Source organism: Mesocricetus auratus, unplaced genomic scaffold (assembly GCF_017639785.1).
Source record: "Mesocricetus auratus isolate SY011 unplaced genomic scaffold, BCM_Maur_2.0 Super-Scaffold_100014, whole genome shotgun sequence".
In the NCBI taxonomy this organism is placed as follows: Eukaryota; Metazoa; Chordata; class Mammalia; order Rodentia; family Cricetidae; genus Mesocricetus; species Mesocricetus auratus.
Genome location: NW_024429197.1, coordinates 55,240,115 through 55,253,316, shown reverse-complemented (window position 1 = coordinate 55,253,316; position 13,202 = coordinate 55,240,115). Strand labels below are relative to the sequence as shown.

Sequence of the window (13,202 nt, the reverse complement as noted above, 5' to 3'; positions counted from 1 at the left end):
GATTTATGATATAGTTACAGGAACATGTTGTGTCAAAAGGCAGTGTCTGCTCATGCCAAATTTATTATGCTAATATGTGCCTTTTCCTCAGATAGAGAAATGCACTCAGAAAGGGGAAATTGCATTTCTAAGCCTTTCTGGAGAGAATGTCTTCTCGTTTCTTTGTGTTCCTTTCGGAGAAGTGCTTGAACACAGAGCTGCTCACCACACTTAGCTTTTAACCATGGCCCTGGTTATTTGCATGGCTTCTATCATCTTAATAGCCTGTTTTCACCTTTCCTATGGTCAGGAAACAGAAGAAAACACAGCTAACGAAGAGTTGGAAGAGGACTTAGTGTTGCTTCCTTGGTAGGGTCACACTGTTTCATGTGGCCTTCAGCTATGTAAGAAGTTAGAGAAACACAGCAGTAAAATGGCTAGTGCTGATATGCTAACTTCACTCCTTTGGCTTCCTAAGCATTAACTTAGAAACATGTCGTGGGCTCACCTGAAGCTGTCACTGGGGACAGCTGCCCAGCTCTTGTGTACGTAGCAGACTGTCTGTCCTGCTATGTCCATTTGGCTGAAGCTGGTGATAGGGACTCCAGGATAGTGGACGTACTCCACCTGGCCATACCGAGGTGGGGACGTGATGAGGTAGAGTAGTCCCTCAGGCTTGTCTGCTCCATCCACAGCCAGGAGCGTGGCGGTCGTCAAGAAACCTCTGTCACCTTTGGCTACCACGAGTGGTTTTGCGTGAATGACAATATCACCTGTGTGGCAAGGAGATTTTGGTTAAGGTTCATATTTAAAAGTACTCGATGCCCCTATTGTGGAAGCGACCACACACTTCCGTCTCAGGACCTGGAGGAACTGGGCTAGACCTGATCTGGATGCAGCTCCTCCAGCCTCCTCCCTGAGGACTGGCTCCCCACGTGTTAAAGGGGCCATACTTGTTGCCCGGAGAGAAAGGCAGTCAATGGTATTACTCAGTAGTACTCTCATCCTTTATCAAAGATGCTTCCTTTTGCAGGAGATGAAACCATCACAGAATCCACAACTGGTCAAAATGCAGAGAACAGCTAACTGCCTTTGGGGCACCCAACCCCAAATCCAATATATTTACACTGCTAACTATGGCTCAGGGAACATAACAGAAGAGGGGCCAGAAACACTGTAACTTGGAGGATCAGAGTATACGAGAGGGAAGCTTCTCCCATGAAATTTTAACACTATGGTCATCTAAACAAGACCTGCACAGCGACAGTACCAGTTGACAGGCCAATGCGTATGGGGAAAATCTCACAAGGATCAACTCCTAGATGGAGAATTACAGACGATTAGTGGCTGTTGAAAGTAGGAGAACCAGCAGTCTTCCCCAAGAGTGAGCCCTTGATGAAGTTATCCAATCCCAAGTGGTCAAACTTAAGCACACTTACAAACTCAGCAGGTTCCATGTAGCAATAGCAATTAAAGAAGAAAAGGCCAATAATTTGAGAGGAAACGGGAGGTGCATGGGGAAAAACTGGAAGGAATTGGAGAGGCAGCAAATAGAACACTCATGTATGACATTTTCAAAACTTTTTAAACTAAAAAAAAAGATGGTTAGCCGGGTGGTGGTGGCGCATGCCTTTAATCCCAGCACTCGGGAGGCAGAGGCAGGCAGATCTCTGTGAATTCGAGGCTGGGCTGGACCGACAGCCTCCAAAACAATATAGAGAAACCCTGTCTCATAAAACCAAAAAAAAATGGTGGTTAATCTTCATTGTTAACTTGTCTGGATTTAGGGTCATCATAGAAACACAACTCTGGGTGCGTCTACTTCAGTGTTCCTAGAAATCCTAACTGATAAGGACTCACCTGGAATGTAGGCAGTATCATTAATAGGGTGAGCCAAGAATAAATAAAAAAGAGAAAGCAAGCTGATCACCAGCCTTCATTTTCCTACTTCATGGCTGTGGATGCAAAATGGGTAGCTACCTGCTTCTGGTTCACACCACATGCCGTCCCCCACGATAATGCTGTGTCCTCTTAGAAGTGTGAGGTACCATGCCTTCCCCCACCATAACACACTTCCCTCTTATTCCCGCCACCATGCCCCCCCTAAATATCACATTGTCCCCTTAATGCTATAAGACAAGATAAACCCTTCTTCCCCTAAGTCGCGTCTTAGTATTTGATCAGATCTCTATTTTTAACAACACAAAATAAGTAAACAATAAAAATGAGCAGGGTTGCTTTGTGTCGGGCACAGTACTAGGCTCTCAGCTGTACAGAGGGGAGGAGCTTTATCACAAGCCACAGGCTACAGATGAGAAATCTGGGGTGTCAGAGGTTATGCGTTAATAAAAGGCAGAGCCAGAAGCGGCTCCAAGTCACCAGCTAGAAGCTGCTCACAACCACGGCACCGTGCCACCCCATCCTCAGTAATCCGCACCGAGTGGGTGAGTATCTGCCAAGAAAGAAAGTACGTGAAGTAGACTAAGAACACAAAAGCTGCCGGGGGTGGTGACGCACGCCTTTAATCTTAACACTTGGGGATCAGAGAGAGGCAGTGAATCTCTGAGTTTGAGGTCAACCTGGTCTACAGAATGAGGTCCAGGATGATGTGAAACCCAGTCTCAAAAAAAAAAAAAAAAACAACAAAAACACAAAGCCCAGTTAGCTGCTCCCGGATGACATGTAAGCACTCAGGGGCTGCTCTAGAGTCATGGTAACCTGCTGCCAGCCATACTCCTCACTATGATGGTCATGGACTAACCCTCTGAAACTGAATGCCCCACTATGGCCTTGGTCACCCTATCTCTTCATAGCAATAGAAAAGTAACTAAGACAAACCTCTTGAGCAAGAAAAAGTAAAAATAAAACACCAAGATGGTATTTTTACGTTTATTTAGTGTGTGTGTGTGTGTGTGTGTGTGTGTGTGTGTGTGTGTGTGTGTGTGTGTGTGTGTGTGGCTAGTTCCTCCAGAGGCCAAAAGAGGGTGTCAAATCCTCTGGAGCTAGAGTTGCAGATGGCTATGAGCCGTCACGTAGATACTGGCAACCAAACATAGGTCCTCTGCAAAAGCGACAAATGCTCTTCAGCATTGAGCTCCATCCAACCAAAATTGAGGCGTTTTTGCTGTCGTTACCTGAGGATCCTACTGGTTTCTTTCGGGCAGAGGCCAGCTATGCTACTAAACATACCACAATTCACAAGGAAACTCTCTACAACAGAGATTATTCATTCCAAAATGTCAGGGGTGGCAAAATTACGGAATTCTGTTTCAAATGACCAGACTGGGATTTTGGGCATACTGAGCTTTTATGTCCAACTGAGGTGCAGGAATCAAAGACCATTCTAAATGCAAATGAAAATCTAAGTTGCAGACACTCTGAGGTAATGGTGATGAACACACCAAAGGCAGTAAGGGAAACTCAAAATGTCCCAGAGCACTTTTCCCAGAGGCATAGTCACCTCTAGGAGGAAGAGCACCAGCTCCTCAACACTGGGAAGGCAGAGTATGGATAGAGTTAAACAACAGACCTGTGCATCCTAAATATCCCCTAATGGCATCCTCCCTGCCATTGTGGAAATCAGAACATACACATCACAACTGGAAGGTTAAAAGTTGTTTATAATAAGCCCTAGAGAGAGCTAAGTGCATGTTCTGTATGAAGGAGATAGTAAGACTAGCTACTCAGTGTGGCTCGACTTGAGATAAGTTACTTTTGGACTGGAAGGATGGCTCAGCAGTTAAGAGCACCAGCTGCTCTTTGCAGAGGACCTGGGTTCAGTCCCCAGCACCCACATAGCAGTTTACAATCATTTGTAACTCCAATTCCAGGGTATCTGATGCCATCTTTTGGTCCCCACGGGAACCAGGCATACATTCAGGCAAAGCTCATGGATAAATACTCATGGATAAATACTCTGTCTGCTTTCACAGGTTTTAATAAGTCCTTTTAAAAATACTTGCATATCAATTACGGTAGAGTATGTCGAGGCCCTCAGTAGCCTAGTGCCATCCCTTCCTGGTACTTGCTGAAGTTTCTATTGTCCAACTTCCCAGAACACAGCCTATGACTAAGCTTCAGCTACTAGAAGGCATGAGAGAAAGGTGAGCTGCCTTCAAGCTGAGCTGGTGAGACCCTGGTCTACGACCTCTTTCTCAGCCTCTTGCTTCCAAGTGACTGTGGCCTCAGAGATGAGGCAGTGATGGGACAGCAGATGCTCCAGGTACCAGAGGAGTGGCTTCCTCTGTGCTGTGAACCTAAGTCAGTAAGAATCACCTGCCTGCGCCAAAATGCTTGTAGTATTCCATTTGCCTGAACATCCTTTTTACACAAGAGTACTAGTTAAGTTTCTATTGAAGTGATAAAACACTGACCCAAACCAATGTGAGCAAGGGGAGGATTTCAGCTTACAGCTCAGTCCGTCATCACTGAGAGAACCCAAGGTAGAAACCGGAGGCAGGAAGCCATGGGGGGAGAAGGGGGACACTGGTTACTGGCTTGCTCCCATGGCTTGCTCAACCTGCTTTCTTCTACAACCCAGGACCACCTGTCCAGGGGTGGTGCCATTCACAGTGGGCTGGCCCCTCCCACACCAATCGTCAGTCAAGAAAACGCCCCCAGACTTGCCTACAGTCCACACTGAGGGAGGCAGTTTCACAACTGAGGCTCCTTTCTCCTGGATGTTATCAAAACCAAACCAGTGATACTCTTACAGAGAAGAACAAATGTATTCAGAATCATCTCACGTATCTACTGACTGTTCTTAGGCATAGAACACATTTTATAGCTGGAAAGCCTGTAAATAAAATGTAAATGTGCCCCCAAAGAAATATTAACTCATATGATGAAAAATTAATGCAGGACAAGTGTAATTATACCACACATATAAAATAGTTTTTTCTTTTAAATTACATTAAATGACTACATTTAATTCTGAGCATCCTCAACCAAGGCAAAACAAGGAAGCATTCAGTCAAGGAAACCTAAAGATCGAAGACTGCTTAATCTGAAAATGCTGAGACCTGGGACTGTGAACAAGGTATGATTCTTAACTTCCTCGTGTAAATTGGAGTCATAAATTATAGAGCAGTGCAGTAGAGTATCAAGACCTTACATTTTCCTTTGTTAAACATTTTTCCTTTATGTCTTCCTTTTTATTATGTCATTTGTATATGTTGCTGTTTTGCCTGCGTGTGTGTCTGTACACCAGGTGTGTCCCTGAAGCCTGTGGAAGTCAGGAGGGGCTCTTGGCCTATAGCACACGAGTGTTCACTTACACCAGCTGACTTCTACTGACAATTCTGGTCCCAGGAAACTTGGGTAAGTGCAGTCTTACCTTTCCCCGAGTCTTCAATGATGATGTCACAGTCAAAGGCAGGTGATCTGTTGTCCCCATCCCAAAGGTAGAATGTGAAATTGTCTCCATCCTGGGAACCCATCTTGGCAGTGTGTGTATATCTCAGCAAGTTCAGGTCCACGTCCTCCTGGGTACACTGCATACCAGCTGAGAGAGGGACCCAGTCCCTTCCTATCTGAAAAGAGGCACAGTGAGCCAGAGCCCTGGCTTCCCCAGCTATGTTAGTGGTGATTTCCCCCGTGCCATGAAAACCCCTAATAGGAACTCTTGGGGGGAAATTGTACACTAGGTGCTGCCTATTTTTTAATTTTTCTTTTCAAAGAAATATATTAAAATAATAATGAGTACTTTTTCTTTTCAAAGAAATATTGTACTTCTCTTTTCAAAGAAAAATATTAAAATAATTTAAGACCTTGGATAAAAACAGCTTCAACCAGTGGACTTTTGACAAGGTCATTCAGCAGCATTGGTATTTCTGAGGTATTTATCATCAGTAATCATGGCTGATGAAATAGCCCAATTAACGAGAGCAGGTGGGCAATCAGCTGCTGGAATGGGCTGCTTAGAAATTAAATGTTTCTTTTGGAGTTTCCTCTTTTTATTTATCTTAGCTTTTATTTTTGCACAAGTAATAAAAGCTCTTTTTGGGGTTTTGTTTTCCTTTTCAAAGTGGCTTATTTGTTTCCAGGCTCAGCAGGGAAAACAAAACCAGAATGCACTGGCATTTTCCCCCAGCCCACTGTCTAGCCTTACTAAAACCTAAAGAAAGCCATCAGATTCCCATCACACACACACACACACACACACACACACACACACACACACACACACACGGTCAGTAGAAAGTATAAATTCAGTGTCATCCACATTTTCCATCAAAGCCCAACTCATCAACCCTAGTTAAGCATGTGTTTTGCCTGGTTTGGGGCAGAAATTGTGGCTTGTTGTTGTTGCTAGAAGTTTTTATGGTGGCAGACTGGCTTAGAGATAGGAAAGTATCAGGGAATAAAATACTGATCGTACATTGTGTAATAACCCTACCTTAATTCTCCTCAGTTCCAAGCATGGCTTTTCCTAAGAATGGCTCACAAAAGTCATTCTAGTATAAATGGAGGAAAATGTCATTTCCAGTGATTCACAATATAAATTATGCTGTAGTTTACCTGTCTGGTTGACAGACTAAAACACATGTAAGTCATTTGTGTTTTCCTTGTTGGCTATCCACCCCCAGTTCCCAGCAAGTCTTGGGCTCCTCCCACCACATCATCCCTTATCCTGAGCTGTTTAACTTTGGGGGATTTCTTCTTCTTTACTATTTTGCCCATGTGACATTTGCAGACCTATGTTCTACTACAGGTCCACTGGGTACTTATATTGCAAGTAGATGAGCTAGGTTCCTTCTTTTATGAAGTCTATTTGCAAGTATAGACTTTCAAATAGACCCTTTTAGACCAGGCAGCGTAGGACACAATTTAACTTCTCCTCTTGGTAATATTGTCCTAGAAAATAAATGCAGGGGGAAGGCATCATCTCCTCTCTTGTTTCTAATTCTTATTTGCATTCCCAAACATGGGTTTGACTTGACTGAATCATCTGATGCCAGAAAAAGGAAGAGGAAGGAAAAAAGAGAAACAGAAAATGAAAAAAAAAAAATAACCGAAGCAGAGCTAACAAGCAAACAAGAAGTCTTGTGAGTCCAGGAGGCCTGGAGGCCCAGTCCCTAGCCTCAGTCAGCCAGCCTCAGTGAGCCCAAGGGAGGTGTGAGAAAATGGTGTGCAGTCTGATGGGACTCTGGACCCATCTGGACCATCTCATACCCGAAGCAGCTCAGGCCCCGAGCCACCCAAACGTGTGCGCCCTCGCGGTGTTTCTGCTTCATTATGCTTTGAAATGAAACAAGGACACAGCTGTACCTCAATTTAAATCACTGATTGCTCTTCTCTCCGACTCTCTGTGGTACCCACACTCTGATAATCAAGCTGTTCCCCACAGAAAGGATCCTCGCTGCTTTTCCATTCTAAACTGAGCCTGCGTTAGATTAAGACTCAAGCATTCAGGCAATCACACCGAGGCTGGCTAGAGGTTGTCGCTGGTCTCTAGCCACCGTTCAAATAGACGTTTTGACCCATGAGTCAGCTGACCCTCTCAAGCGCTGATCTGTGATTCGTGTCACACTAATGATTAAGCATCATGCCTGCAATCCGAATAGACTGGAAATGTGCTGTTACAGGACTGAAAGGAGTCAAGAGGGCCTGAGCTAGCTGCTGGGACAGTTAGCCCCAGAACCCGCGACTTAACCCTTCGTGTGCCTTCGTGTTTCCACACTTCTTGCTTTCTGCTAAAGGTTGGGAATGCATACAAACGCAGGAATGCTGACTTACTGCCGTGTAGTTTGCCAGACTCAGATACAGCAGTTCCTAAGACATGCCAGCCATCAGTGAGTGGGGTGGGAGGGCCGTCACATGAACCACTACTCCCTGGTGTGGTTTTTGATTCGAGGTTTATCCTCTCATACATTCTCATGAGGCTGGGAAGAGAGGCTTCAAAGTAAAGACAGGTTTAAAAGTTGCCACGCTCCTGAGAATGGTTTCGAGCACGGCAGGGAAAATGAGAGGGGTAAAGAGAGTGGTACAGGAATGGGAGGGGAGGGCAGAGACACTAGAAGGGGTGAAGGGGAGGAAAAGAAGGGGGAGTGGCGGCACTTTTAGAAGATTCCTGATTGAAAAGAGGAATTCTGAAAAAAAGAAAAACAGCTAAGTCACATCACTCAACATGAAAATGTCTGGTGGGGATGTAGGTACCCCAAAATATGCTGATTTCTCCTTAGAAGCCAGCTTGTTCCAACCAGGCAAGCCCTTCCTTCCAGACCTAGGGACAATTCTCAGGAGAAGGAAGCAGTGAAGACCCTCAGTGTTGGTGAAATTTATTACAAGTTGATAAAGGAAATTCCTGGCAAAGGAAAATTAAATGCTTTGCTTTTGAGTGAAAAACATGCCTATTGGAGAATAAATTCAATTGTATGAATGTATGTGATGATAAAATTTATGCCTGCTTTGGGAAATGAATGTTAAAGGGCTTCTCTGTATATATGATAAGGAGGAACACTCTGTATATATGATAAATAAATAAATCTTTAAAAACCCAAAAGCACTAAAAAGTAACAATAATAAGCAATTAAATAACTGTGTTCAAGGGCCACTTACCTTAAGCTGAAGTTGCCCATTTTGGGGAAGTTTTTCAAATACATAGTGAATCGTCTCCCTGGGTGAGTCTTTATCTATGGCTGAAAGAACAGCACTAGACAGAACACGTGTGTCTCCCATGCTCATTGATATTTCAGCCTTCCTGTAGAAAGGAAAATGCCCATGTTGATATGAAAATGGAAGCCACAAATTCAGCAGGGGGAACTTGTATTGATTATCACAGGATCCACCTTCAAGGATTAAGAAATAATAATTAAGGAGCAAAGTATTGGAAACTGCGAGTTGTATTCCAAAGTCTGAAAAGGGGTGTGAGCCTTGACTAGGGTGCTATGTGAGAGATTCTATTAGTTCACAGTAGAACTTTACAATCTTCTAAGTTAAATGTAGTTTATATAATGGTTTTGCTTCTAGTCTTTCTTTTAATGCTTACTATATCTCCATGAAGAAAGTAGGTCAGGGCATTATAGTTCTAACTAGACAGACAGAACCTTCCTGAAAATGACTTATATAGTATAGTGTCCTACAGGTCTGTCTGAATGTGCTCCTGCTGCTGATACTCTTGTGTTATCTGTGATCCTCTCCCTCCTCCTGAAAAGGCCTTGGTACATGTGGTCTTTGCAGGCTCATCTTCCTGGAGAAGCGGAGGCACCCCCATAGTGTCGGGCATCTGGACAGCCACTGGATGCATGAGCAGATGGGGCAGTGACAGCTGCAGCTTCCGTGTGGGCACTGCAGTCTTCCTCTGGCCTCACCCCAGTGGGGAAGGGATTTCTATCCACCAATGTTCTAGCTCTCCTCTGGGATCAGGTGATGCCTGACACTCCGTTCCAACCTCTCTCATTCAAGGAGGGATCCCTGCTATCCCAGGACTGGCAACTTCTTGATTGGAGTGGGAAACTTCATCTGCTTCTCTAGGGGAGAGCGTGAGCCGACTACAGGATTCTAGAGCTGATGGGTCTGCTGGCTGGGGCTTGCGGAGATTAGCGGGGCTTCTTGTAAGATGAAACCGCCTCAAGTCACTATGAGGAAGATGAATGTGCCAGGAAGAGAGTGCCAGAATTACAGGTCAGCGATGACAAGTGTCACAGTTACCCCAAAAGGGACACTGGGAAAGGACTGTGTTACAGATAATTCATCCAGAAAGGATTCTGGAGGCGGAAAGATGGGAGCCAGTGAGAAAGGAAAGGGAAAGGCAACAGTGGGTGATTTTTCTGCTAAAGACAGTTGAGACTCAATCCTAATAGACTCTTCTAAGTTTACCTTTTGGTTTTGGTTTGTCTTGTTTGAAGAAAGGGGGCCTGACTAAGTTGTTCAGGATGGCCCTAACCTTTAGACTCAAGACATCCGCTTGCCTCATCCTCTCAAGTGACTGAGACTGCAGATGCACAACACAGTGCCCAGTTAGGATCTTTTGAGGAACCATACAGAGCAGGACCCAGACTGAGCCTCTGGAGGACAGGAAGGTGGGACATTGGTCTTATCTAGTGTCTCCCATGGCTGCCAACTGTCTGCTCTGCAGTTACCGACTGCCTGCTCACGTAGTTACCTACTGTCTGATCCCACAGGTCTGCATGAGTTGATGCAGCTTCCTAAGGAGGAAAGACTATGAGCATCTGAAGTGGAACACAGATGCCATGCACACGACAGGTGGGCTGTTGGGCCAGAACTTGGGGGACAGAAGCATCTAACAGCATCTAAAGAACCATCAAGGATATGGGGTCAAGTGCCAGCCAAGACCAAGCTACTCTTGGCAGAAAAGAACAGGGCAGGCGCCAGATTGTCTTTGTGTTTCTGGGATGGGGAGAGCTGCTTGAGGACAACAAAGAGTAGTTGTGAGCTCTTACTGTGCGCAGACTCTCAAGCACTTTTACATATCTTACTTGTAACAATCCTATGAAAAGGTGCTAGGTAGCATCATTCCATCCACTGAGGGAGTAAAGGGATCAATGTCTGATGTGACAGGTAGGCCAGTCACACAGATCTGATCATTGACTTCATGTGCGTTCATTGAAACATCACACTGTGGCCCACAAATAGGTGCAATAATTACTATTACACCTATTTGTATAATATTATTATTATTACTATTATTATTATTATTATTTTACAAAGGAGGGCTTCTGAAGCATGCTTGAAAGAGATTTGAGAACTTTTTTTTTTTTTTTGGTTTTTCGAGACAGGGTTTCTCTGTATTGTTTTGGAGACTGTCCTGGAACTTGCTCTGTAGACCAGACAAGAACTCACAGAGATCTGCCTGCCTCTGCCTCCGGAGTGCGGAGTGCGGAGTGCTGGGATTAAAGGCGTGCGCCACCAACGCCCGTCGAGATTTGGGGACTTTGTAGCAATAGCTGTTGCTAGGGTTTAGCAGTGACGCTGTAGCTCTGCAGTTAACAGACTCCTTTCCTTCTCTGGTCTTGGTGAGTGAGTGGCTGAGGAGTTAATAATCTAGTGTACGAAGGACTTAGTTAAGTGTCTGCCACCTAATAAGTACTTAATATACACCAGCTTTCATCTTGCTCCCTTCTTCAAGTGATGATGACAAAGAGGTTTATAACAACATAATATCCTCCCCACTATTCCAGGTCCTCTCATGTAGGAAAGGCTGGGTTCAAACTCACTGTGTCACCCAGGTTAGCCTTGAATTCATCCTGCTTTCTCCTGGGTTCCAGGATTACAGCATCTTTCACATTTATAAATGAACGTCAAGTCAATCTGAATTGTCAATTTGAGCATTGAAATGAAGACACAGACATTTCCTATGTATTCTTAGAGCTGGTGTCTGAGAAGCAGCCTTCCAAACACTACCATCAACATTTTCCATCACACTTTGTACGGAGCGTTTGGCACGTAAAGGAACGGTGAAGGTCTGACAGGGTAAGATGGGGATTTGTCTGGTCTCTTTCCCTACAAAGTCCAGGAGAATTTAGAGTTTAAAGTTTTCCTGGAAGGTTTCATAGCCTGATGAAATTCCAGTGGTCTACTTAACGCTTAATGGCTACACCATTAAATAAGAGGGCATCTCAGCAGAAACCTCAAGAGCCAGACATGTCTACAGCTAGCCCTAAAGGCCTGCTGGGCCTCCTGAAGATCTCTGCTGTCTGTAAACTGTGACACTTGATAACTGCAGAAAAAATTCTGGCACTATAGAAATGCAACCCTATGCAAGGGAGTTGCCAACACGTTTTACAGTTCATAATTGTAGAATTCTAAGATTTTTGATATGCGATAGTGGGGTGTTGATCCATATGGGACATAGTACAGATTGATAGAGAAATACAAAGATGATGAACCAAGTGGGACTGAGCATTTCCCTTGATCACTTTTAGTTAAAAATTTGATGAAATCTATTGTGGGAACCGTGGGCACCTTCAGTCGAGTTATGAATTGTACTTTGTGTGTGTGTGTGTGTGTGTGTGCACGTGCACATGTGTGTGAGAGAGCACACACATGCACACATGCATTTTAGCATGATATGTTCAGTTATTTTATACTTAAATTTCAGGGAAGGATGAAATCATTTAAAGACTAATTGTTTAGGTCACATTCCCCAGCATTTACACTGGAGGCTCCTGATGCTTGAGTGGCAGGGCACTTGTGCAAGATGGGTGTGAGGGAAGCCTTGCTTCTCGCTGTGTACCTAGAGCCACAGAACTTTGTGGAAATCTGAAGGGAGGCCCTTCAGGCAGCTTACTTGCTTAGTGTTGGTTTCTCATCGTTCACCGGGGTGATACTGACAGAAATGGTTTTAAGTACTTTGTGTTTCCCATCAGAAAGCTGGATCACAAAGTTGTCAGCAAGGCTCTCCGAGTCGTCGTGGACATAGGCCAGCTTCATTCCTGGAAGAGGAGAAGGACAGTCTCTCTTTGGTTGACCCATCCGCTTTTCACAGATACTGCGTTTTAACATCAGGTCTCAGTGTTCCCAGGGCTCACTAATCGGTACAGTAGAGTGACATGAACTCTGTTTTGTGGAGTCATTCATGACGCATTAAACTTCCTTCTTTAAAACAAGGAAAACAGAACCTTCATCCAGTGACTGATGAAAGCAGAGGCAGATACCCACAGATAAACACTGAACTGAACTCCTGGAATCCAGTGTCAGAAAGAGAGAACTGATGGGCAAAGGAGTTAAGACTGGGCTGGTTTAACCCACAGAAACAGTTGGCCTGAACAAGGGGGAGTGCTTGGACCCCAGATTGATGGCTGTGTGGAAAGCATGGGACTGACCCAGACCTCCAGAATGTGGGTATCAGTGAGGAGGCCTAGGTAATCTATGGGGCCTTGGGTAGTATTTATCCCTGGCGTACAAATAGACTTTGAGTGCCCATCCCACAATATGGGATGCTCTCTCAGCCTGGACTCTTGAAGGAGGGCCTAGACCCTACATTGGATGACATGACAGACTCTGGAGATTCACCATGGAGGGCCTCACCCTCCCTGTGGATCGGAGTGGAGATTGGGTGGGGAGCTGGGGGGTCTGCTGGGGAGGGATAGGGAGAAGGGGAAGGGAAAGGGAGCTGGGATTGACATGTGAAACAAATTTGTTTCTAACTTATATTTTAAAAAAAGGGAGAGAAAAAACAAAACAAACAAACAAACAATAAAACAAGGAAACCACACAAACCATGTAAGAACAAAGGTAATACAGCATTTAAACAAATCTGG

General features: G+C 44.7%; 1 protein-coding gene across 5 annotated transcripts in view; it reads right to left on the bottom strand.

The window, feature by feature from the left end:
- Window positions 1-13,202, bottom strand: part of Frem1 (FRAS1 related extracellular matrix 1) — a 154,717-nt gene that overhangs the window by 49,238 nt on the left and 92,277 nt on the right. For 3 of the 5 annotated variants that reach the window (XM_040757230.1, XM_005082165.4, XM_040757229.1), the window contains 4 exons: window positions 12,230-12,374; window positions 8,539-8,680; window positions 5,315-5,510; window positions 488-752 (listed from right to left, as the gene is read on the bottom strand). In XM_040757230.1, coding sequence (XP_040613164.1) covers window positions 488-752; window positions 5,315-5,510; window positions 8,539-8,680; window positions 12,230-12,374 — 748 coding nt within the window. Of the gene's footprint in view, window positions 1-487; window positions 753-5,314; window positions 5,511-8,538; window positions 8,681-12,229; window positions 12,375-13,202 lie in introns of those variants that run through there. The other 2 variants (XM_040757231.1, XM_040757233.1) reach the window with 2 other exon arrangements.